This window comes from Arabidopsis thaliana, chromosome 5, assembly GCF_000001735.4.
Source record: "Arabidopsis thaliana chromosome 5, partial sequence".
Lineage (NCBI taxonomy): Eukaryota > Viridiplantae > Streptophyta > Magnoliopsida > Brassicales > Brassicaceae > Arabidopsis > Arabidopsis thaliana.
In genome coordinates this window covers 23,576,970-23,596,240 of record NC_003076.8, presented here as the reverse complement: position 1 = coordinate 23,596,240, position 19,271 = coordinate 23,576,970, and the positions used below count along the sequence as shown (strand labels likewise).

General features: G+C 37.6%; 6 protein-coding genes and 1 long non-coding RNA gene across 16 annotated transcripts; 3 read left to right on the top strand and 4 right to left on the bottom strand.

The window, feature by feature from the left end:
* Positions 1–2: 2 nt before the first annotated feature.
* AT5G58370 (P-loop containing nucleoside triphosphate hydrolases superfamily protein) lies at positions 3–3,182 on the bottom strand. Of its 3 annotated transcripts, none has more exons than NM_203230.2 (11): positions 2,325–3,182; positions 2,124–2,239; positions 1,924–2,043; positions 1,739–1,826; positions 1,495–1,586; positions 1,314–1,418; positions 1,094–1,203; positions 927–1,014; positions 783–818; positions 569–679; positions 3–460 (listed from the first exon to the last, which is right to left on the bottom strand). In NM_203230.2, the coding sequence occupies exons 1-10, from the start codon at positions 2,881–2,883 to the stop codon at positions 596–598; spliced, it is 1,398 nt and encodes a 465-aa protein (NP_974959.1). In that variant the 5' UTR covers positions 2,884–3,182; the 3' UTR covers positions 3–460; positions 569–595. The 3 variants fall into 3 exon arrangements, with proteins under 3 accessions (NP_974959.1, NP_001331202.1, NP_568876.1); NM_125222.2 differs by having other exon boundaries at positions 183–460; positions 569–702; positions 2,325–3,124; NM_001345299.1 differs by having other exon boundaries at positions 3–679.
* Positions 3,183–5,043: 1,861 nt separating this feature from the next.
* Positions 5,044–6,691, top strand: OFP3 (ovate family protein 3). Its single transcript, NM_125221.2, has one exon. The coding sequence runs from the start codon at positions 5,272–5,274 to the stop codon at positions 6,160–6,162; it is 891 nt and encodes a 296-aa protein (NP_200644.1). The 5' UTR covers positions 5,044–5,271; the 3' UTR covers positions 6,163–6,691.
* A 1,748-nt stretch (positions 6,692–8,439) lies between these two features.
* WNK4 (with no lysine (K) kinase 4) lies at positions 8,440–11,452 on the bottom strand. Its single transcript, NM_125220.4, has 7 exons — positions 10,677–11,452; positions 10,337–10,602; positions 10,036–10,259; positions 9,801–9,958; positions 9,412–9,721; positions 9,042–9,341; positions 8,440–8,957 (listed from the first exon to the last, which is right to left on the bottom strand). The coding sequence occupies exons 1-7, from the start codon at positions 10,734–10,736 to the stop codon at positions 8,560–8,562; spliced, it is 1,716 nt and encodes a 571-aa protein (NP_200643.1). The 5' UTR covers positions 10,737–11,452; the 3' UTR covers positions 8,440–8,559.
* On the bottom strand, positions 11,093–13,746 carry AT5G58340 (myb-like HTH transcriptional regulator family protein). Of its 2 annotated transcripts, NM_001203637.1 has the most exons (6): positions 12,585–13,746; positions 12,308–12,498; positions 12,129–12,192; positions 11,994–12,037; positions 11,414–11,476; positions 11,093–11,246 (listed from the first exon to the last, which is right to left on the bottom strand). In NM_001203637.1, the coding sequence occupies exons 1-4, from the start codon at positions 13,632–13,634 to the stop codon at positions 11,996–11,998; spliced, it is 1,347 nt and encodes a 448-aa protein (NP_001190566.1). In that variant the 5' UTR covers positions 13,635–13,746; the 3' UTR covers positions 11,093–11,246; positions 11,414–11,476; positions 11,994–11,995. The 2 variants fall into 2 exon arrangements, with proteins under 2 accessions (NP_001190566.1, NP_200642.2); NM_125219.4 differs by lacking the exons at positions 11,093–11,246; positions 11,414–11,476 and having other exon boundaries at positions 11,771–12,037.
* A 99-nt stretch (positions 13,747–13,845) lies between these two features.
* AT5G58330 (lactate/malate dehydrogenase family protein) lies at positions 13,846–16,519 on the top strand. Of its 3 annotated transcripts, none has more exons than NM_125218.4 (12): positions 13,846–14,126; positions 14,221–14,311; positions 14,430–14,516; positions 14,607–14,944; positions 15,035–15,125; positions 15,202–15,276; positions 15,358–15,459; positions 15,546–15,668; positions 15,752–15,820; positions 15,889–15,957; positions 16,040–16,093; positions 16,175–16,519. In NM_125218.4, exons 1-12 carry the CDS (start codon positions 13,954–13,956, stop codon positions 16,229–16,231), a joined length of 1,329 nt encoding a protein of 442 aa, NP_568875.2. In that variant the 5' UTR covers positions 13,846–13,953; the 3' UTR covers positions 16,232–16,519. The 3 variants fall into 3 exon arrangements, with proteins under 3 accessions (NP_568875.2, NP_851214.1, NP_974958.1); NM_180883.3 differs by having other exon boundaries at positions 14,218–14,311; NM_203229.2 differs by having other exon boundaries at positions 13,946–14,130.
* Positions 16,455–19,113, bottom strand: NET4A (Kinase interacting (KIP1-like) family protein; the record flags this gene model as incomplete). 5 transcript variants are annotated; one of them, NM_001345297.1, is made up of 5 exons in its annotated part: positions 18,870–19,113; positions 18,499–18,545; positions 18,294–18,405; positions 16,812–18,149; positions 16,455–16,712 (listed from the first exon to the last, which is right to left on the bottom strand). In NM_001345297.1, the coding sequence occupies exons 2-5, from the start codon at positions 18,511–18,513 to the stop codon at positions 16,600–16,602; spliced, it is 1,578 nt and encodes a 525-aa protein (NP_001318828.1). In that variant the 5' UTR covers positions 18,514–18,545; positions 18,870–19,113. The 5 variants fall into 5 exon arrangements, with proteins under 5 accessions (NP_001318828.1, NP_200640.2, NP_001032095.1 ...); NM_125217.4 differs by lacking the exon at positions 18,870–19,113 and adding an exon at positions 18,742–18,853 and having other exon boundaries at positions 16,455–18,149; NM_180882.3 differs by lacking the exon at positions 18,870–19,113 and having other exon boundaries at positions 16,600–16,712; positions 18,499–18,765.
* On the top strand, positions 18,525–18,765 carry AT5G08830. Its single transcript, NR_143115.1, has one exon. It is a non-coding gene; the product is annotated as an other RNA (long non-coding RNA).
* Positions 19,114–19,271: the final 158 nt, after the last annotated feature.

The following is a 19,271-nucleotide window of genomic DNA, read 5'->3' as shown; positions in this document are numbered from 1 at the left end:
ACAAAAAAAAAAAAAAAAAAAAAAAGGTAAAGAAGAGAAAAATTCAAAGGGTGGAGTTGTTGAAGAAGTGTCAAATTAGGTAGGCCATTCCCTAAAGTCACCTCGAATTTTCAATTTCATATACCTAATAACCTTATATGTCCTATTTTATATTTGAAGTTCACTTTTTTTTTTCTTTCTTTCTGGTTAACAAATTATATTCTGACAGAATAATTTGGCCTACTATAATTTTTTGTTGACTAAAATAAAAAATAAAAAAGTTAGTGGTTTGGGCAAACCTAATCTGTCAGAACGTGAGAAAAACATTTTATGCTCATTTGCTCAAGTGATGGCTTTGACAAATAAAAAGATAATAAACAAACAAAAACATAAGTGATTGTTGACAGTTTTCACTAACTTAGTCGGATCATCATCGTCACACCATTCTTCTTTATCTCAACATTTTGACTTCTTCCTTATCCTTTATTTTGCCATAAAGAAAAGACGAGCCAAATAATTCTTTATAAGAATCTGAATCTTGATTGATCATTATTACATACTATGGAAAGGGGTAAGAGACAATCCTGACCTTGGTTTTGAGGATTGCTTTGAGAACCTAAAACTTTGCAAACCTAGCAATTTTAGCAAGGGCAGTTCTTAAACTTCCTATACCTGCTCCTGATCTTGAGCTCACCATCATCTGCAATCATTTAACGTTAACCACTTGCTTCTTAGGTTTCATCTTTTACTGCAGCCACAGAGGGAAGTAAACAACAAACTAGGTGAATCATATTCATACATACCAGAGGCTGGACAATTGATCTGTTTGCCTTCAACTTCTGCATTTTTTAAAGAAAAATAATTGTTGACATTAGTAAGAACATGACCAACATATTATTTTTATACATTGCCTTCACTATATTCATTTAGAGTATAATGAGTAAGACCTCTTCGATTTGCATTGCTCGACGTGCCACATCAATTGGGAAAACCACATCCGTCTTGGTTAAGACTATCTGATACTTTGTATTCGATCTGCAATTCAGTTTACGGCTTTAAGGAAACTTCATTACATGACCTAAAAAAAAATTAAGAGCAGTATCAATTATTTTACCTCTCCATCAGATTAATCAGTTCCTGGTCTCTTGGCTTCATACCCCATTTGGTGTCAACAAGGAGGCATACCCGTTTAAGACTGGTTCTTGTCGAGACATATTCCTTTACCTGCATTGATCAAAGTTAAACAGATGGGGAACATTAACCTGTTTAGTAATACACGAAACTGGGCAAGCAATTTAGACATAATCATTCTCTAGCCAGGGGTAGATGCTCACAAGATCTTCCCATGCTTCCTTAACTTCATCTTTTGCAAAGGCAAAGCCGTAGCCTGGCAAATCAACAAGGCGAACCTTCGGACCAAGACCAAAGAAATTGATGGTCTGCACTTCATAAACCCTTTGTTATTACAAAAACATGTACGCCATACAAGCAAGTAGTTCTCAGACAGGGGAATACCTGGGTCAGTCCTGGTTTGTCAGATGTTCTTACAACACCCCACTGTCTGGTAAGAGCATTTAGCAGAGACGATTTGCCAACATTTGACCTTCCTGATCAGAGTTAAGACACCAAATATCCCAACTTTTTAATATAGTTTAGTGTTATTAAAGTAGTTTAACATGCATATTCTAAAACTCAGAAAAAGTTTTTTTTTGTTGATATTTCTATAATCCTGGTGGGAACAACATATTGAACGCAGTACCTGCAAATGCAATCTCAGGTACATCAGGAGGTGGAAATGAAGATGAAACATTTGCAGCAGCAAAGAATTCCAATTTATTCCTAAATACCTGCAAATGGGCAATTGCAACATTAGCTCAATAGTCTAGCAGAGAAGGCTTATTATCTTGAGGTATTAGAGAAAAGGAATGAAGAATAAGAACATACACTTTCTTCTATACGTTCTCTCTCTGTGCTGGTTGACTGAGGAATATTATCTAATGGAGCAGGAAGCTCTGTGTTATAGCCGGCCCTCTTTAGCTCAATTAAACGTCTACGCCCCAACAGCTGTCGTAAAATGTATGTTATCAGCCATCTAATGAAAATATCACGTAAGACACCATAAGAGAGATAGTCATATAAATTACATTTTCTTCCACATAGGAGAGGATCGAATGACTAGGCTGAATTGCACGAAACTGTGCATTTTTCGACATTTCTACACTTTTAACTGCATCTTTTATGTTCTTTACTCTAAGGCCATCTGAAAAAAGGAAAAGAAACAGCAAATTAGTAAAGCAGCAATGAGATGTAGCAAGTAAAACAGTTTCACAACACAAAGAACTAACCATCAAGAAGGACATCATCAACAATTCTTTTATTTGAGGTATCATAAGGATCAAGTCGTATCCTCTTTCTCTTCCTTGGTTTATCCTCCTGAACATCTGAACCATCTCCCACAACTCTCTTCTCTGAAAACACCTGTTTTCTAGCCTTAAAAGACGGCACATCAGAACTTTCCCTGGGACTCACATCTACATTACTATCCAATTCATCTCTCTTCCTGTAGCTCTTTCGAGTAACATCAACCCCACTCCGTGACTTTGTTTTAAACACACTAGTTGCAGCATCATTAGCGGTCTTAAAACTAGAAGTAGACCCTTGGTTTCTCTTTGAAGCAACCCACATCGTGCGAGGGATTTCATTCACATGGTTATTATGCTTAGCCTTATTGGGGTAGACCCTCTTCTTCTTCATAGACGAAACCGTAGTCTTCCGAGAGTTAGTGTCATCATCACTGCGTTGAGTAATGGATCTACTCTTTCCTTTATAAGAAGAATTGGAGCTAAACGATGAAAGCTTCAGCCTTTTCTTGAGCTTAAGACCTAAAGAAGTATCTAAAGACATTCTGTGATAATCGTGCTGAAACAGAAGAAACAACTGTAGAACTCTACCAACTTAAATCACCACACAACAGCATCGATTCCGTTTAACACGAATAAATTTGGTTGAAGCAATGGCGAAAAAGTGAAACCTTTGAGGGGAAGCTTGGATAATTGGAAGAAATGGATACCAGGGTTTAGTTGCTGACGAAAACAGTCTTAAACCCAACAAGAAGCTCACAACAACAAAAAAACGTGAAAAGAAAAAAATGAGAGGCGGCGAGAGAATTAGGGTGGATGAAGAGGAGGGCACGTTTGTCTTTTCACCTTTCATATGTATTGGATTGGCTTCAATCTTTTGTAATAGCAGACGAACCACAAACACTTATTCCGGTTTAGGAAATTTTTAGTTCAAAAAATAAAAATGAAAAGTAATTTAAATAGATCAAATTTGAAAACTAATTCAAATAGATCAAATTTCAACTCATAAAAATGATATTAGATTCTTACAGACCACTTGCTTATAGTCAAAAACAAATGAGGTTTATCCTTCCAAGAAAATTGTAGCTTTTCGTCACACTGTATACCTGCTTGGTGTCTTTGCTTGCTTTTTTCAATTTCTGTTTCAATTGCAGCTATCCTAGTTTCAATATAAAGGAAAAAGATGATGGATGTTAAGAAACTCATTTATAATCTATTTGTTAAGAGTCGTGAGAGTTTTGAGAATTGAAGACGAAACTAATTAGTGTAAACAAAGAGTAACAATAATCAGAACTGCCTTGAACAAATTATTTACCTTTCAAAACTCAGGTGTTCCATTACTATCACCATCAATTTGCTGCATAAATAGACCAAGAAATGGATTAATTGTCAATAAAAATCATGAGGTCATAAATTGTACAAAATGTTTTAAAAAAACTTATCATTTTAGCTTTCTTTACCCTCAATTTCTGCTTAGCATCGCATATCAGAAATGAAGTCTATTTTTAATCATCTTAAAAAGGAGTGAATTAACGTTCAAATGAGTAAGATAATGAGCTATGTCTTAGTATGAACTTTATTTTTATTTTGTCCAATCGTATCATGATAGTAGTTAGCGAGAATGAACAACACTCATTCCATAAGTCGGAAGAGTTTTTGTACAAATTTTTCTAATTCTTTCAGATTTCTTTTGAATGTATTTTATATGATATTTAAATTGAAAAAAGAAAAGAAAAACTTTTTTCAAAATTAATTTCTTTGATATTTTTAGCTGTATGTGAGAAGATGTATTAGTGTAGGTCAACAGTTTAATTATATACACAGCAAAAAGAAAAAACTTCGATCAAATTCCAACAGGATATTTTTCAGTTAAATTCAATATTTTAGATAACTTATCATTATAGATAAACTTGAGATAAAAGTTACAATTTTAAAATTAGAAATGCAAATTCGAAAAACAGAAAATAGTAATATATTTACCTTTTTGGACACCTTGTAAGATAAACATGACGTTCCCAAAAAAATCAATCGGTCGTTTGAAAGAAACAGAAATATCGTACAAATGAAATGACAACTTAAATTATAGCTTGTGAGTCTTTACAATGAAACAAAATCATGTCATGCATCTTTGTCTTTTTTTTCTATTGAGTCATTAGCTTTGGCAATGAGTTCAGATAATTTTATTTTATTTTATTGCTGCAAACAAATGATAATTGTTAGGCGATAGAAAAAAAAGAGAGGATAAATCTCTATAGTAAATATGCTGCTTACATATGATCTTTTGTAATGTCTTTTTTTGTTTTGTCTAAAATCTTTTGTAATGTCTAATACCCATATTTCTCAAGAAAACCTTCAAACTCAGGATCCAAACTACTCGATAAGATCAATTAGAAAATGGATATGGTTCCTGTTTTCAAGATTCATATAAAATTAACAAAAATTCTTCAGATTTATCAAACTTTTCATTGAAACTTTTCATCAAAGAGAGTGTGGAGTCCACGTCATAATTGTGGGATCCATGACTACCCGATCCAACCACAATTAATTGCTAAGTGAAGTATATCAATTTCATAAATCTCTGTTTGTTTGTTTCTTTATAAAATTCTTGATTATGAAAAAAAGGAGAGATGTGAGATTTGGGGGACCTATAATGGTTGCCATTACCCATTAGGCCACTACAAAAGAAATGCTTTGTTGGTTTTGGAATTAGTCTTGACATGGAAGCCACTCATCGATTTTGAATGCTTCAAGGAGCCAAATCAATTAAACCCTTGTTCTTTGATTAACCTCTTTATCTCTTGTGAAAGGGACAAAGCATAAGAAAAGAAGATAGTGGATGGACACCCTCTAGATTAGATTTAAGCCCATTAGTTTATCTTTAACTTCATTTTGCTTTCTTTCTTTTTGACAGAGCTCATAAAATATTTGAGAGATGAAACAGAAAATGGGGACTCACAAGTTCAGATTTTCAGACATGATGCCTCATTCATGGCTCTATAAGCTCAAAGGGATGAGCAGAAGTAGCAGAAAACACCATCTTTCTTCTCCCAAACATCTCTCCTCCGCTGATGCTTCTTCCTCAAGAAAGCTCCGGGACCCTCTTCGACGTCTTTCTTCGACTGCTCATCATCCTCAAGCTTCTAATTCACCTCCCAAATCTTCTTCTTTCAAGAGAAAAATCAAACGTAAAACCGTTTACAAGCCTTCCTCAAGGCTCAAGCTCTCTACCTCTTCCTCTCTAAATCATCGCTCTAAGTCATCATCCTCTGCAAATGCAATCTCCGATTCCGCCGTTGGAAGCTTCTTAGATCGTGTATCATCTCCTTCTGACCAAAACTTTGTACATGATCCTGAACCGCATTCATCAATTGACATTAAGGACGAGCTCTCTGTGAGGAAGCTTGATGATGTGCCTGAAGATCCTTCAGTTTCACCAAACTTGAGTCCTGAGACTGCAAAGGAACCACCCTTTGAGATGATGACACAGCAGAAACTGAAGAAACCGAAAGCTCATTCGTCAGGGATAAAGATTCCCACGAAGATCGTGAGAAAGAAGAAAAAGGAAAGAACGTCCCAGGTATCGAAGAAAAAGGGGGTTGTAAAGAGCTTTGCGATAGTTCTGTCTTCGGTGGATCCTGAGAAAGATTTCAGAGAATCCATGGTTGAGATGATTATGGAGAACAAGATGAGGGAACAGAAAGATCTGGAAGATCTTCTAGCATGTTATCTTTCATTGAATTCGAGCGAGTATCATGACGTTATCATCAAGGCTTTCGAGAATACATGGTTACATTTGACTCAAGGACTCTCTATCTCTCTCTGAGTACATCATGCATGGTTACATGTTCCAATCTTCTCCATTTTTGTATAGTTTCAGTTGTTAATATTACAGAGGAGTGTGTTCTGTTTTGGGCTCACCCATGTTCCATCCACCTCTGAACATAAAACATTGCTTAAAATAATCACACAATTCAATCTCTGAAAAAATCTCCGGCGATTTGCACCACCGTCCGTCCTCTTTCTCAAAGTCAAACCTTCCAACACGCTCAGAGGGTTTCCGTTGGTTTGCTAAATATACAACTTGCTGGAGATTGGTTAATGGTTCAGGTTGGGAGAGAGATCTAAGGCTAGTGGGAATAGCCTCTCTGATTAACAAGGGTTCAAAGACTGTCTCAGTTCGAAAAGTGTTAAGTCTTACACTCATGTCACCTGAAATGCAAAACGAAGACTCCTCTGCTCCAACTTTCACCATCACCGTTGTAACGATTGGCAAAAACAAATATAATTCTCATTGCTTCTGACTTGTGATGCAAAATTCTAAAAATTGGTTTTATAACCTTTTTCACAATGCGGTTGAAGTATAAATTATGGAAATAAATAGCGGGAGTTATAATACAATACAAGTTTTCTTTCAAGTGAAAACACACATAAAGTGGTCGACTAGACTAATATAGCAATAACGATAAAAACGACCAATATTAGTTGTGGTTGGTCAATAAAGTAAAGTATTATACGGTTTACTTCATATGTCTCAAATTCCAAAATGTACAAAATCATCTCCACTAACGGCCTAATTAGACCTATGATGAATATAATCTTCATAACTTTATTATTATTATTATTGTTTTTAGAAATAAAATCTTCATATCTTTCACATGCTTTAAGCATGAAATACATATTATTTTTCATTTTAGCAATTGTATTCATGATAGTAGAAAGCGAGAACTCATCTTCCATAATCACACACAATTTTATAAGAAAATTTCAGATTTTTTTTTGATTTTATTGAGATTTTATACTCTATTTGATATTTAAAGTTGACAAAATCTGAAATTTTCCCGAACAAAATGACCAACATTTCCCGCCCAATAAATTTTCCTGCCAAAATTTTTCTCCGTACCAACTTTTTTTCCCGCCCAAAAATGCATTTAAAAATCTTTGTAAATTTTAAAGAACTCTTGAAAAACCCTTGAAAAACTCTTAAAAGAAATTTGTAAAAATTTGTAAAGTTGTCAAAAGCCCTTGTAAATCATTTTAAAAACTCTTAAAATCCTTATAAATTCTTTAAATACATATGTAAATACTTTAAAAACCTTTGTAAATATTTTAAAATCCTTGTAAAACCTTTTACAATGGTTTTAAAAGATTTACAAGAGTTTTTAAAAGAATTTACAAGGTTTTTAAAAACCTTTGTAAATCGTTTTAAAAGTCTTATAAAATCTTTTAAAACATTATTTACAAATATTTTACAAGTGTATTTAAAGACTTTAGAGTTTTTTTTCCAAAGATTTACAAAGGTATTTACATGTGTATTTAAAGACTTTATAAAGATTTTAAGCGGATTTAAAATGATTTACAAATATTTTTAAGAACTTTACAAAGCTTTAAAAGACTTTAAAAAAAATTACAAGGATTTTTTAAGAGTTTTGAAAGAGTTATAAAAACATTTTTAAGGATTTTCAAATTACACGTTCATTATAAAAAATAGACAATAGAAGAAGATATTCCCTGAAAAAGAAAAATGGTTCCATGTTAATAAAAGGGTACCCTTAATAAACCGATGAAAATAGAAAGCGACGCAATATTTTTTTATTGAAACGCCAAAATGCTAGATCGTTCTGGTTTAAAATGAGCTTTTGTGGATAAAGCCAAACCCAACTAATAAATACTCTACTATGGAGCTGGACATGTCGACCCAATAGCAGCTTTACTTGACTTTGAATTAGGCAAATCAGACTACATGGCGTTTCTCCGTGGCTTGGATTACAATGCATCTACTTGAAGCTCATCTATCACTTGCATTGACAAGACCGTACCTAGAAACTTTAAACTATCCTTCTATGTCAGCTAAATTGTCATTAAAACATAACACATATGTTTTTGTAAGATATCTAATAATAAGACAACAAATATGGCATCAACCATTTCATATATATATGTGCATGAGAGCTCTCATCATCTTACTTAGCTTTGTATCTAAGGAGGATCCGAGTTTTAACAGGCTATATCATGCATAGATAAAATGGTTATATTTGACTACTGTTTGTTCTGGTATAGATGGTTACATTTGAGTCATTTCACCATGAGGACTCTTTCTCTGTAACACAAACACACCCTTTGAACAACTTTATTAAACACATGTACTTTTTACATTTTTGAACCAGCAAACTTGTTTTTTACAGTATACTTATATATTACAGTAATTAAAATACTGGAGAAGCTAGCGCCTTGAGCTTGGTGGCTTCCGTGAAACCGCATAAGGTGACTGAAACCCAACTGTTTCTACGTCTCCAACAGTTTTGAACAATCTTCTTTTTCTAGCCTCTTCCCCTGGCGACCGGTGCAGTAACTGTCTCTGCACGTCTACAAGTGATCGGTTCCTTGTAAGTGTGCGGTTGTCTGAAGCCAAGCTTCTGTTAGTTGAACTGGAAGCTGCATACGCGTTGGCTTGTCCTGACTGTAGATGAGAGCTTTCTTCGGGGCAAAACCTCGTCATGTTGTGAGTTCTGCTCATAACAGGAGATTGGGAGCTGTACTCATCAACAGCTATGTAGTTGAGGTTGGAGTAAGACCCTGAATGGGAAGAACTCTGAGAATACGTCTCATCGTGTAAATCATCTGCAATTTTAATTTCTATCTCAAAAACTTTTATAAAAACAATTGTCACACTATGCACGTTGAGACTGGTGTTACTTTCCATACCTTGTACCCAATCTTGAAGGCCTCGAGCCATATAGTTCGAGAGTGAAGCTTGGGAAGATGACGCGTGCGAGGAAGAAGAGTGAAAAGAATCGGTACGATGACGATGATGATCATGAGGGGTTTCATCATCTTCCTCATACTTCCAATCAGACACCAAAGAAGAAATCGCTCCATCAATCATTTTAGCAATCTCGACTGGCTCCCAATCTATAATTTCGAGTTCTTTTACCATCTCCTTTGCAACATCAATGGAAGTATCATTCATGATGTCAAAGGGAAAGAATACATTATTGGCCAGACCTGGAAAGAAAAAAACAATTATGCGACCGAATAACAAAGTGACCAGCTTAATCAATTTAGTCCCATTTACCATTATCATATGCGATTTGTACTTCCAGATCGATTTTGTTATCTTCAGCGCCCAGCTTCCCAGCGATGGACATCTCGGTCCTTAACTCATCATCTTCCAACTTCAGTGTGTCCATTTCATTCTCGTTCAAGAAGGGCTTTGGATTCCCAGCACCGCTCGTGTATACCATCCAGGACTCATCGGAGGCAAGAAATGGATCTTGCAATAGTTCTTTTGCTGATACTCTCTTTGAGGCAGACACGAGGCATTTCCCGATGAACCTCTGTGCCTCGATGTCTCCAACTCTGTAAAATGCTCCTGGTAGCTTTCCCTGAAAAGAGAACATTAGAAGACTCATGCCTGGTTCATCTGACAGCTTCATTTATATGCTCACAGATTGTAAGACATACCCCAACAACTTTCTTGTAAATCTGTGCCGGATGGTTGCACTCACTATACGGGAACTCAGAGGTGATCATCTCCAAAAAGCACATACCAAAGGAATATACGTCAATGAGTTCATTATAGTTCTCCTCATATAATTCTGGTGCCATGAACTCAGGAGTGCCTATGCAAAAGAAACACAAAGAGGTCTAAGCATATGATTTGGACAAGAAGTGAAAACAAACGATTTTTGAGACATACCAATGATGCTATGGGCCGAGTGGCAGTCCCGCAGCATTCTTGCAAGACCAAGATCACCAATTTTGACTTGTCCAAGATGCCCATTCACAAAGATATTATCACACTTAAGGTCTCTATGGATAACAGGAGGGTCGTGCTCGTGGAGATAAACTAGCCCTTCCAAGATTTGCCGAGCCCAGGACTTGATTGCTCGGATATCTATCCGCAAGTACTTATTTTTGTATCTGCATATGAACGGGACAGGGTCATAAAAGACAAAAGCTGAATAATCTTGTCAGAAGAAGAGGTTTAAGCGAATTACTGTCGGAGGGTCCCTGAAGTGAACAACTCGGTGATGAAGTTGAGAGTGTGGTTATGAACATCGATCCAGGAAGTGTAGAAACGAATGATGGATTTGTGGTTGAGAGTGCTGAGGAGATGAACCTCGGAGTAAAGCCTCTGTAGATCAACAGAGGAACGCAGAACCTCCTTAAGCTTCACCTGGCTCCATGCTACTTCTATTCCCAGCTTCTCGTCGATTGCTTTGTACACTGTCTTCATCGCTCCCCTTCCAAGAATTTCTGCAAACTGTTCCAACATAAAAAACCAAGTGTTACAACAAGGTTTTGATCCATGAACATAGAATCTGTCTCCTTACTTACACGTCCATAGCGACCAGTTGGATCAGTTTCCACATACTCTGCAACTTGATTCATATTCATGGTTGACCAAAAACCGATTGATGATCCCAAAAATGTTTAAGAGGACACAGACTTTCGTTTTTATAACAGAGAAATTTTCCGGTGGCCAAAAGTCGTCCTGTTTACTTCTTCGTGCTACTTCATTAAAGAAGCGTCAGCAGAAAATATGTTGAACAGTCGTTGGCGTCAATCACCCATTTGGGATAAAAAGAATAAAGACAATTTGCCTTAACCTTGCTTGCATCACATATATTATAGAAAATCATATATTTATTTTTATTGACCCAATTGTAAATCTAAAAATCGAAAGTTTGACAAATCTTACTTGCCAATACAAGATACTCAAACCACAAAAATGAAAAAAAAATCATCAAACGTGTACCACATTGAAAACACATGGCTAAATATGCTCAAAAGATGCCCTTGTTTATTTTGTGAACCACAAACACAATTGCAAAGAGGATAAGAGTTAAGAAAGTGTGGATACTGGGAAATGCGATATTCAGGAAAGAGTTTTGTTTCTTGAGGAAACTGCACAATTTTCAATTGAACCAATTATTAGTTTGGTGAACACAAGCAATCCAAAATAAATAGATTGAGGTTAACAAAAATAAAACGACAAAGAAAAGGGGAAAAGTCAGAACAGAAGTGGGGAACATGACAAGAAGTTGTAGAGAATAGAGTGATAGTGACATCACCGTTGAAAATTGTTTTGTTTTTGTTGGCGGCCAGTTCCTGCAGCCCTCAAGGAGTTCACGGTTCTGTAATAAACTAATAACACGTAACAAATATGCATTCACCAATAAAGTATGTGCATGAGAGCTCCCATCATATTACTTCGCTTTTTATCTAAGGAGGGTCTGAATGTTAACAGGCAATATCTAAGGAGGGTCCGAATGTTTGACAGGCAATATCATAGATCAAAATGGTTATGCATTTTTTGACTACTGTTTTGTTCTGGTTTAGATGTTAGTTGACACGTGGAAAAGGAGAGAGGGAAGCATGGTAGGAATTAGGAAATGAAGATAAGGATGGAATATATCTAAAACAAGAAAAGCCGTATAAGTTTGACACTGACTGACTACAGAGGTTGCAGCCAGAATTTTTCCCACAAGCATATAATTATATTCTGCTCATTCATCATTATCATTCACCACACAACATGGGAATGGCCCTTTCTCCACCATGTTCTCCACAGTTGATATATCACAATACACAAAGGTAAATAACTCTACAGCATTTTAAAACATATAGCACAAGATTCACAAAAGATGTTACCTCTACCCACCGACTAAGTTCCTCCATTTATCTTTCAAATCCACCTACCAAGTTACAACATTTACATCACTCACACTTGGCATATATCTTGTTCAAGTAAATGGTGAGTATGAATGTTAATAAGGAAATGTTCACCTCTGTCCTCTCCGCAAATACTGTAGGGTTTCCATTCTTTATATCTTTCCATGATTTACCATACCTGCACAACAACAACAACAAAATGAGCCAGTGGTATAATCTTAATGAGGTCCAAGATGTATCACTATTGAATATTGATAATAGAGTACGGGACTAGGCAAAGAGTGTTTGCATACTCTTTTACTCCTTCCCTCAGAGCTTCCACTTCTTCTGGCTTCCAGAATTTCTTTGGTCTCCTGACATGTGGTTTCGCCAATCCGCCTTTCTTTAATGGAGATACACTCAGAGTTACAGGGGTTGGTCGACGAGGCCGAACTCTGCTAGACCATGTTTCCTGACTATCCGAACCTTTCTCATTTACATTATCCTGTTTTCACAATTAAACCACAAATTCATGAACCAAAGAACAAGATTTTTAGAAAGCATCTTGAGGGAAAATTGACTAACACTCACCGATGCTTCGTTATGGTCTTGACAGCCTGTTCCAGTCCTATTCACCCGAGTAGGCGGAGGAGTGACATCTACTGAGTGATCAATTGCACTGTTAGGTTCTTCCCCTTGCCTAGTGGAAGGGTCGATGTGTCCTTGAATCTCTACTAAATATTCCTTCAGCTCTCGAGCAGCCATTTCGTCTCCCTTATCAAGACTTGGCTCATGTTCCTGATCTTGTGCACTCACTGTGTGCTCCTCGTCTGCTGCATTCACATTATCAATCCCATCATTCTCCAGACATTCCATTCCTTCACCATCATTAGCGTTGTCTCTACCAATCCCATTCCCGTCCTCCCTTTCACCACGCGCCTCGTTGGCGATATCAATAGTATCACTCCCAAAACGTCTCGTGCTTTCATCAACATCACTTTGATCCCCTCTGTTGTCAACAACATCACCCTCTACGTTCACAGCCTTGCGCTTAAGAAACCTTCTTTGAGCTACTGATTCAAGAGAGGAACTCCCAAGTAATGCCCACTGTTCTTTGAGAAGCTGAGTGAGAAAGGAAATGGCAGTGTACCTGATGTTAGTCTCACGAATTCGCTGATAGAGCTCAGGATCTCCAAGGGCCTTCTTCAAATCACTCTCCCATTTCAACAAGTCACAAGTCACCAAATCGCTACCACTCTCCTTCAAAATCCCAATCCTCTTCGTCCATATCCTCTCAAGCGCATCGGTGAACAAACCATCCGAAGCAAACATTGGCCACATAAATCTAAGCGTACACTCAGTAGCCGTCCAGCAATAAGCAGACTTGTGAGAATCCATGAGTAGCGAATGTTGCTGCAAGAGAAGCTTCTCAAGAATCTCGAGAAGATCGAGCATTCCCTCATCAATCGTACCTCGGATCAATGAATTGGAGATGTCACGCAAGACGGAAGATATCTTGAGCTTTATGCAGTCGGAGGAATCTCCTAATTTTAGCGCCGAAATCAGATTAATAGGGGAAGCCCTAGGATTGTGTTGTCGAAGGAGGAAAAATTCAGCAACCCATTGATCAATGACCTCCATTATTGAAACTTTCGCGATCAAAGTCGCAACTTTTTTAATTCTCTGGTCAGCGGATGCAATGTCGCCGGCGAAGACGAAAATCTCCGATCAGTGATCAAATTCGAACGGTTTCAGGTATATTCTGTTATTGGGCCTTAACTGGGCCTAAAAGTCAAAAGAAGATAAACGGTGAGGATGCTAAAAGAGTGACAAGTGTCAAGAGCTGAGCCTTATCCATAGATTCCCCAATCCTCTTTCTTACTACTCTGTCGCTTGGCGCGCTCTCTCTCCATAGTTCCAGTTCTGAAATCTCACTTTCACAGTTTGTGTCTGTGCGATAATGGCCATGGCAGAGCTCTCAACCCCCAAAACGACGTCGCCTTTTCTCAACTCTTCGTCTCGGCTTCGTCTCTCTTCAAAATTGCACCTTTCAAACCACTTTCGCCATCTTCTTCTTCCACCTCTCCACACAACAACTCCCAACTCCAAAATCTCTTGCTCCGTTTCTCAAAAGTAAGTCTCTTTAAGCTCCTAATCGTTTCTTCTCTCTTAAATAAATCAACTTTATCTGATCTTAGATGCTTTTGTGAATTGATGATAAAAGTAGCCAAGCTCCTGTTGCTGTGCAAGAAAATGGATTGGTGAAGACGAAGAAAGAGTGTTATGGAGTGTTCTGCCTCACCTATGATCTTAAAGCTGTATCTTACTATTCCCTCTTACTATTTTTCTATAAAAGAATCTTATCTTTGAGACTTGAGAATTGAGATAATCCTCTGCTTTACATGGATATAATAGTATTATGTGTGTGTTTGCCAGGAAGAAGAGACAAGATCATGGAAGAAGTTAATTAATATTGCAGTTTCAGGTGCTGCAGGAATGATTTCTAACCATCTTCTCTTCAAAGTAAGTTAATCCTTTAAGTTACTGTTTTATAGGATAAGGTTACCAATAATTGGTCTTATTTTATGTATCTTTGGTTTTCCGGGTGTGTAGCTTGCTTCAGGGGAAGTATTTGGTCCAGATCAACCCATTGCATTGAAACTGCTAGGATCAGAGAGATCAATTCAAGCTCTTGAAGGTGTTGCAATGGAACTGGAGGATTCATTGTTCCCATTGTTGAGAGAAGTTGATATAGGAACAGATCCAAATGAAGTGTTCCAAGATGTGGAGTGGGCTATTCTGATTGGAGCAAAACCTCGAGGCCCTGGAATGGAACGTGCTGACTTGTTGGACATCAATGGCCAAATCTTTGCTGAGCAGGGCAAAGCTCTGAACAAAGCTGCCTCTCCTAACGTCAAGGTTCTTGTAGTGGGAAACCCTTGCAACACCAAGTAAGCTACATTCCTTAATTCAACCCTCTTCATATCGTAATCAGTGACAAACATTGGAAGTATACTTTACCTCATTTTGTGTTCTTTCAGTGCCTTGATTTGTCTTAAAAATGCTCCCAACATTCCTGCAAAGAACTTCCATGCCCTCACGAGGTTAGACGAAAATCGTGCCAAATGCCAGGTACTAGATTTCACACCTATATGTGATTGTATGCAATATATTTGCATACATATGATTGACAATTTCCATTTTGTAGCTTGCTCTTAAAGCCGGTGTTTTCTATGACAAAGTGTCTAATATGACCATATGGGGAAATCACTCCACGACTCAGGTTTGCCTTATCTTACTCTAGTGTCATCTATTCTCTACATTTATCTTGGGATGTTTCTCTAATCTTTTAGAGGAAAATTAGGTGCCAGACTTCTTAAATGCCAGAATTAATGGCCTGCCTGTGAAGGAGGTTATTACAGATCACAAATGGTTAGAAGAGGGATTCACTGAGAGTGTGCAGAAGGTAAGATGGCGATTCCTCTGATAATGAAATGATTTCTGCAATGAGATATAATGTTTTGCTGAGTAAGTTTGCGTTTTGTTTTACAGAGAGGTGGGTTATTAATTCAGAAATGGGGTCGATCTTCTGCTGCTTCTACTGCTGTTTCCATTGTTGATGCTATAAAGTCTCTTGTAACTCCTACTCCTGAGGGTGATTGGTTTTCGACTGGGGTACATCTTCTTTTACACTCATTTGGATAACAATAAGATAGATTGGTTCAAGTTTTAACAGGGTTGTGTTAATGTAAATTTAGGTGTACACGGATGGAAATCCTTATGGTATTGAAGAGGGCCTTGTCTTCAGTATGCCATGCCGGTCGAAGGTATGTTCTATCCTTATACTTAAAACCTTTCTCTAGAGGTAAGTCTCAAAATTGTGTGTTGCTTACAGGGAGATGGAGATTATGAACTTGTCAAGGATGTAGAAATTGATGACTACCTTCGCCAACGAATCGCCAAGGTATAGCCTTCTTAGAGATTAATCTTTTTCAGGTTTTGTATCTAAATACTAGAAGTTTAACTGAGACATGAAAATATTGCAGTCGGAAGCGGAACTGTTGGCTGAGAAGAGATGTGTTGCACACCTCACTGGAGAGGTACGTATCTTTCTTGTCTATTCAGACAAAGCCAATTTATATAGAAACTAACCTTGGTTGCTTTATGAATGTGTGTTTCAGGGCATTGCCTACTGTGATCTTGGTCCGGTAGATACTATGCTTCCTGGGGAAGTTTGATTTTTGCAGGACGTTGAACATCTCAAGTAAGCATTCTCTTCCGGGTTGTTAGCTGTACAGAGCACAGCCACATTACTTATGATTATTGTTCAGAATAAGAAAATGAAACTCTTATTTCTTATTTACATGCATCTGTATGTGATTTTTCTTGAGCAATGCTCCAAAAGTCATATACAGTAGTATTTGTAAACACTTGAAACGTTTCTATGCTTTATTCCAGTTTCAGAACTCAAACTAGATAATGCATAGCTAATATCAAACACAAATCTTATGAGCTTTTTCTTTTCCACAAACCAATCTCAAAACAGCTCCCTATATGTGAAAGTATCACCAACAAAGTTACAAAGAGTATATACTGTACACAAGAATTAAGAAGCAAGAATGGATGATGGTCTTGTTGGTGGATGCCCTGAAAAGGCTATGCGTAGTCTCTTGTATTCGTCTCTGGAGTAGTCTAGTGAAAAACAGAGCTGTCTTATCACTTCCCTCTTCTCTTCTGCTACTTCTTCTAGTTCCCTCCTCTGCTTCTCCACCTCCTTCTCCATCTCCATAGTCCTATCGTCTCTCGCTTTTATTTCACTTCCAAGTCGACTTATCTCCGACTCTAGCTCACTCACCTTTCTGCTTAACGTCTCTATGCATCTCCCTTTCTCTACCTTTTCCAGTGTCAGCACCTCGATTTCGCTCTTCAGCTTTTCCTCCTCTTCTATTTTCTCATTGTTCACCTTTCTTCTCTCATCTTCAAGATAACGCACATTGGCTTCCAGCTCTTTGAATTGGTCATCCCGGTGTATTTTTTCTTCCAACAGCTTTGCTATATCGGCTTTGACCTGTGCTTTCTCCGGGAAAATCTTCTCTTCTGCGTCAGACAATGCTGTCTTTAAATCCCTGATCTCATGATCTCTACCTGCTAAACTCGACTTCAACATTGAGATTCTATCAAGCAGCTTCACCACCTCTCTTTTATCTGCACTAGCCTTGCTTTTCCATGCTGCAGCTTCTTTCTGTGCCGACTCAAGCATGTCTTGCAGACTCTTGAGTTTTGCATCATCAGACTTGCTTTTCTCGACTTCTTTTCTCATGATACCGTTTTGTTTTTCTGCCTCCCGAAGCCTCAGGCTTGTAATTCTCAGCTCTTCAGACAAAGTCTCAATGTCCAGTTCTTGAGTTGAAGCTGCCCCTTCGCTCTGTTCATCATCCAACCCAGATGGCAAGTATCTAGCAAGCTGACTCTTTAAAATATAGATTTGGTCTTCTGAATTCTGTAACTTCTCATTTACATCTTTCAGTTCTTGCTCACAAGCAGCAAGTTTTGCCGGGAAATCAACAAATTTAGTCTCACTTTTCACCCTCGGCAACAAGCTCTCAGTGTTCCCTTCAAGTTGCATCCTAAGTCTTTCTTTGGCTTCACGTAGCTCAATCTCAAGATCCATGATCCTCTTGCTTAGGGACTGAAAGTCAGAGCCTATACTCACATAACCAGGGTAATTAGTCACAGAAGAATCATCAGATTCAAGTTCAGAATCAGTAATGGAAGCAGAATCATCTCCATCTTTGTGATAAAGATCAGAAGGAAGTCCTCCATTGCCAAGGAAGTATTCAAAACCAGGAGCACGTCGACCAGAAGGAGGACGACCTAACCTATTAACCTCATTAGAGGTCCATAAAGCAGAGAGGTCAGAAGCAGAGATGTCAGAAAGACCAGAGCCCTGTGACTGAAGCTCTAAAGGAGAGCCTTTTCTCAACTCTCCGGTGATGTTCTCGTACCGCTCTGCCAAAGCACGGTACATACGGTGAAACTCATCCACAAGAGCAATAAGCTCAGGTCTTGACTGGTAATACATCTCTGCCTTCTTAGCAAAAGAATCTGCATCCTCCTCTATCAACTTCACCATCCGTTTCACGCTCCGGTCCATCTCTGATCATAATCATCACACAAAACATAAACTTGGCATATTTTTTATTTCCTTTATGAAAAAAGACTAACCACCTAATTTGGGAAACCCTAAGCCTAATAAGGTATTTTCATTACATGAAAACGACATAATGTGAATGGACTCACCATCGAGATTATTCTCAAGCCACTTAGAATTTTTGAGACCGATATGACTATCCCACCACCATGGATTTGATTTGGTGGATTCTACGCGTTTGATACTCTTCTTGGAACGAAGCTGGCAAAAAAAAAAAAAAACAAGAATCAAGAATGAGAATTCGGTTGTTTTTGGTATGAAGAAAGACAAACTTTTGATGGTTTTGGTATGTACCAGATCATAATCCATGGCTGCAAAAATCAATGGACCCTATGGGAAAGCTGGAAACACACAAGAGACAATCATGAGACTATTGAAAAAAGATGACAAAATAATACAGATTCTGTCTGTCAGACAAATAATACAAAAAACGTCGGTTATTTTTATTTTTCGCTAATCCCAAAAAAAAACGATCGGTACTGTTCACAGAGAATCATGACAAAACGTATTTACACAAAAGAGGACAAAAAAGAGAACCTGAGAAGAAGAAGAAGTAGAAGATATGATGATGAATGATGATGGATGAGGGAAGAAGATGAAACTACTTTTTAGAATGAAGAAAAACCGTGAAAATAAAATATAGTCAAATGAATTTATACACTTACCTTTAAGACAGATATTGCGGAACAAGTCTTAACTAGTACCTAGCAATTTCAACGTGGCCAAGTGATTAGGTTGTCTCTCTGTAATTAAAATATGTAATTAAGGGACTAATTCCGCTGTGTCCACGTGGTGAGAGAATCGTATTATAGAGAGTCATTGACCTCTCCTTCTCCACTAATCAAAACCGACCATTCACAAGATTAATGGCCGTCGTGACTATTTCTCTCTCGTTTTAATTCTGTTGCCATTTGAATACTTGAAGGCTCATGCAGTCAAAAGATCAGATTTATACAGTCATTGAAAACTTGAAATGGCTTTTCTCCTTCCTAAATGTAATACTTTTAAGGGTTTTGGAGTAATCCACGTTATTAATTAGTCTCGAGAGGCCAACACTTTCTATCACC

Bases quoted from the DNA above. Each gene is read 5' to 3' on its own strand.
- AT5G58370 (NM_001345299.1), bottom strand. From the start codon at position 2,883: ATGTCTTTAGATACTTCTTTAGGTCTTAAGCTCAAGAAAAGGCTGAAG. The intron at 1,827-1,923 runs GTATGTTCTTAT...GCCCATTTGCAG, and splicing joins GAGAACGTATAGAAGAAAGT to GTATTTAGGAATAAATTGGA. The intron at 1,419-1,494 runs GTATTCCCCTGT...TATGAAGTGCAG, and splicing joins ACAAACCAGGACTGACCCAG to ACCATCAATTTCTTTGGTCT.
- OFP3 (NM_125221.2), top strand. From the start codon at position 5,272: ATGAAACAGAAAATGGGGACTCACAAGTTCAGATTTTCAGACATGATG.
- WNK4 (NM_125220.4), bottom strand. From the start codon at position 10,736: ATGAATATGAATCAAGTTGCAGAGTATGTGGAAACTGATCCAACTGGT. The intron at 9,342-9,411 runs GTAAATGGGACT...TTTTCTTTCCAG, and splicing joins ACAAATCGCATATGATAATG to GTCTGGCCAATAATGTATTC. The intron at 8,958-9,041 runs GTATGGAAAGTA...TTAAAATTGCAG, and splicing joins CCTTCAAGATTGGGTACAAG to ATGATTTACACGATGAGACG.
- AT5G58340 (NM_001203637.1), bottom strand. From the start codon at position 13,634: ATGGAGGTCATTGATCAATGGGTTGCTGAATTTTTCCTCCTTCGACAA. The intron at 12,499-12,584 runs GTGAGTGTTAGT...TTGTGAAAACAG, and splicing joins AAGACCATAACGAAGCATCG to GATAATGTAAATGAGAAAGG. The intron at 12,038-12,128 runs GTGAACATTTCC...GTAACTTGGTAG, and splicing joins TATTTGCGGAGAGGACAGAG to GTGGATTTGAAAGATAAATG.
- AT5G58330 (NM_180883.3), top strand. From the start codon at position 13,954: ATGGCCATGGCAGAGCTCTCAACCCCCAAAACGACGTCGCCTTTTCTC. The intron at 14,945-15,034 runs GTAAGCTACATT...GTGTTCTTTCAG, and splicing joins GGAAACCCTTGCAACACCAA to TGCCTTGATTTGTCTTAAAA. The intron at 16,094-16,174 runs GTACGTATCTTT...TGTGTGTTTCAG, and splicing joins TTGCACACCTCACTGGAGAG to GGCATTGCCTACTGTGATCT.